Below are 2,846 nucleotides of genomic sequence, written 5' to 3' on the forward strand. Positions count from 1 at the left end.
TGAAAACTTCAGTCATTTCAAATTTAAACGAATAAAGTAATTTTGTTTATTCGGGAGAAGAAAAAAGAAAAAAAAGGAAATAATGATATTTAAAGGTGGAAAAAATTAGTTTTATTAAAATTTAAAAAATTTTTTTCATTAAAATTCTAAAACAATTTTTGTTAATTGTTTTTCAAAAAAAAAAAGACAATTGTTTAAGGCGGCACATATCATTGAGTGACAGACAACATAATTATACAACCATTAATTACTTAATTTATTATAAAATTAAAAAGTTTATTACAAATACCTTATTTGTGTAATCGATAAAATTTCTTGTAATAAACAAATAAACTAAAATTATTTAAATCCCAAGCATTTCTATTTAAACTTCAATTATTTAAGCTTTTTAAAAATTGTATAGTTCAAATTTTTGAAAGGAAATATGAAAATTTCTAGATTATTTTAGCATTCCATTTAAAAAATATTTGAATCTTCTTTTTTTTTTTTGCTTTTATTACAGACTTATTATCAAATGATAGCTTCAATTAATATTTTCCACCTTTAAAAATCTGATCATTTTCTCTTTTTTTTTTTTGTTTTAGGAAATATTATTATTATTACTATATGAGATGAAATGTGATCAGAATTGAATCATTTTAAGATCACTGATAATCGTAAGAATTAATAAATTTGTTAGATTATCAGTTAAATGTTTATTACAAATAGAAAAATCTTTCTTATATTTTATCAAAAAAAAAAAACGGTAAGATCTGAAAAAATTCCAGAAGATAGGAAAATAATATAAACCTTGCATTTGGCACTTTGAAGACAAGTAGACGATGCAATGACACAAAGTGTCGCATCCGATGATAAAACAGCTAATCGGCCAATCTAAAAAAAAAAAAAAAAAAAAAAAAATTTTACTATATTAACTTAACTATATAGCCTATTTATTTAATTAGAAAATTCTTTTTTTTTTTAAATTATTCAATTAGATTTTTTTTTCCATCTTTCAAACTTTTTCGCCAATTTTTTTTTTTGGATTTTTAGATTTTATAAATGCGTCGTTGAAATTTAAATAGAAAACTTCATATAACATTTGAATAATTCCAATTAATAGGAAAATAAAAAGGAAAAGTTTCTACACATCATATCCAATAATTAAAGTATATTTTAGTTGGAAACACATTGCCATTTTATTGGTGAAATTACAATCAATAAAAAAGCTAAACAAAACTATTAGATTTAGCGTCATTTATTTATTTTTTTTTTTTAAATTCAATTTCAAATTTTTTCCAGAGAATGAAAATTGATTTTTTATATTTGATTTCTGTAAGATATTTATCTAACTTATCTTTGATGTAATTTTTTTTTTTTTTATTCAAAAACAAAAGTTGCTACTTATCTTTGGAAAAACAAAAAATACCGTTGAATTAAGAAGAGCTCGAAAGCAAAGCAATATAGCAGTTGCATGTTGTTCCAATCCGGATCGTCGTGAACATTCGCTCAATAAATTTTTCAAATGTTCATTACCATCTAATTTTACGAAATTTTCCACATAACTACAATACTTTGATCAAATTTAATAAGTAAAAAAAAAACAAAAACAAAAAAAAAAAGCAGAATCAGAATCTCTTTGTAAATTATCAAATAAATTTAAAGCATTTATTAAAACATATTCCCAGAATACATCATAATTTTGTCTGTAAAGACTTTTCTTCTTTTTTTTAAATTAATAAATTATTAATGAATTAGTAGTTTTAATCTATTGTACTAGCATATATCCATCTAAATGGATATATGCCTTTTCGAAGCTTCCCACTAGCTTCCTTCTTTTCATCACCGGTTAGACTTTCGTAATAATCAAAAATTTTCTTTTTTTTTAATTTAAAATTAATTTAAAAATTTCTATATAACAATTAACATTAATTTTATAGAATGTTTAATACCTGAAATTAATTTTAATAAATTTGAAAACTTAGAAAAAGTTTTTCGAAAAACTTCAAATCTATATTATAATTGCTTGCTTGTTAATATTAATTTCATTGAATACTTATAAAACGTTTAATATTTCAAATTAATTTTAATTTGAAATCAATAAATGATTGATTTACCTGTGTGATTGTGTTCTTAGCGAAATAAATAATGCTTCTAGGATATGAAGATTATTATCATTATCTAATAAATTATGCTCTTGAATCATTTCCAAAAATTTCTCTGCTATTTTGCAATCACCTATACCATACCTTTCCTATAATCAAAATTTAAAATGTGAAATTAATAAATTTAAGATTTATTTGTAAAATAATATAAAAATTGATAGCGAAGTTTCATGCAATACAAATACGATTTACCTTAGTTATTTAGTATTAATATTTCAAGTTCCAATTAAACATTCATGTCAAAGTATCATCTCATCTATTTTAATTATGTAAAGTATGATGATAAAATGATTTGTAGGATTGATATTTCATATCAATTTGATCGTTTATCACTTACTACTTTTTTTATCAATTATCACTTAACAAATTAGACATATTTATTCAAAAATTTAAGTGCTACTTACTCGTATAGCACTTTGTTCCGTAAGCATTAAGCATTTCTTTTCAATTGGTTGATCAAGTAATAATTTTTGATTTTCAGGTGATAAATCCAATTCTGCCTGAATAACTATAATCTAATGAATTGAAAGTAATACAATTAAGTTAACATATATAAATCATATTCACAAATTTCTCAAAAATTTACCGGAATATTCAAAGAAACGAGACAAATATTGTAATTTTAAAATAAAATAATATGAATTAAAAATAAAAATTTTGAACATTTCTGAATTTTATTCCTATTTTTAATTTTTAATTTAT

At 21.4% G+C, this 2,846-nt stretch overlaps 1 protein-coding gene across 1 annotated transcript; it reads right to left on the bottom strand.

Moving 5' to 3' along the window:
- Positions 1-719: 719 nt before the first annotated feature.
- Positions 720-2,233, bottom strand: LOAG_13702 (hypothetical protein; the record flags this gene model as incomplete). Its single annotated transcript, XM_020448715.1, has 4 exons — positions 720-752; positions 790-873; positions 1,409-1,544; positions 2,097-2,233. Coding segments are annotated over 4 exons (390 nt in total), but the record flags the coding sequence as incomplete, so codon positions are not given.
- Positions 2,234-2,846: the final 613 nt, after the last annotated feature.

Source organism: Loa loa, assembly GCF_000183805.2.
Source record: "Loa loa unplaced genomic scaffold supercont3.352, whole genome shotgun sequence".
NCBI lineage: Eukaryota > Metazoa > Nematoda > Chromadorea > Rhabditida > Onchocercidae > Loa > Loa loa.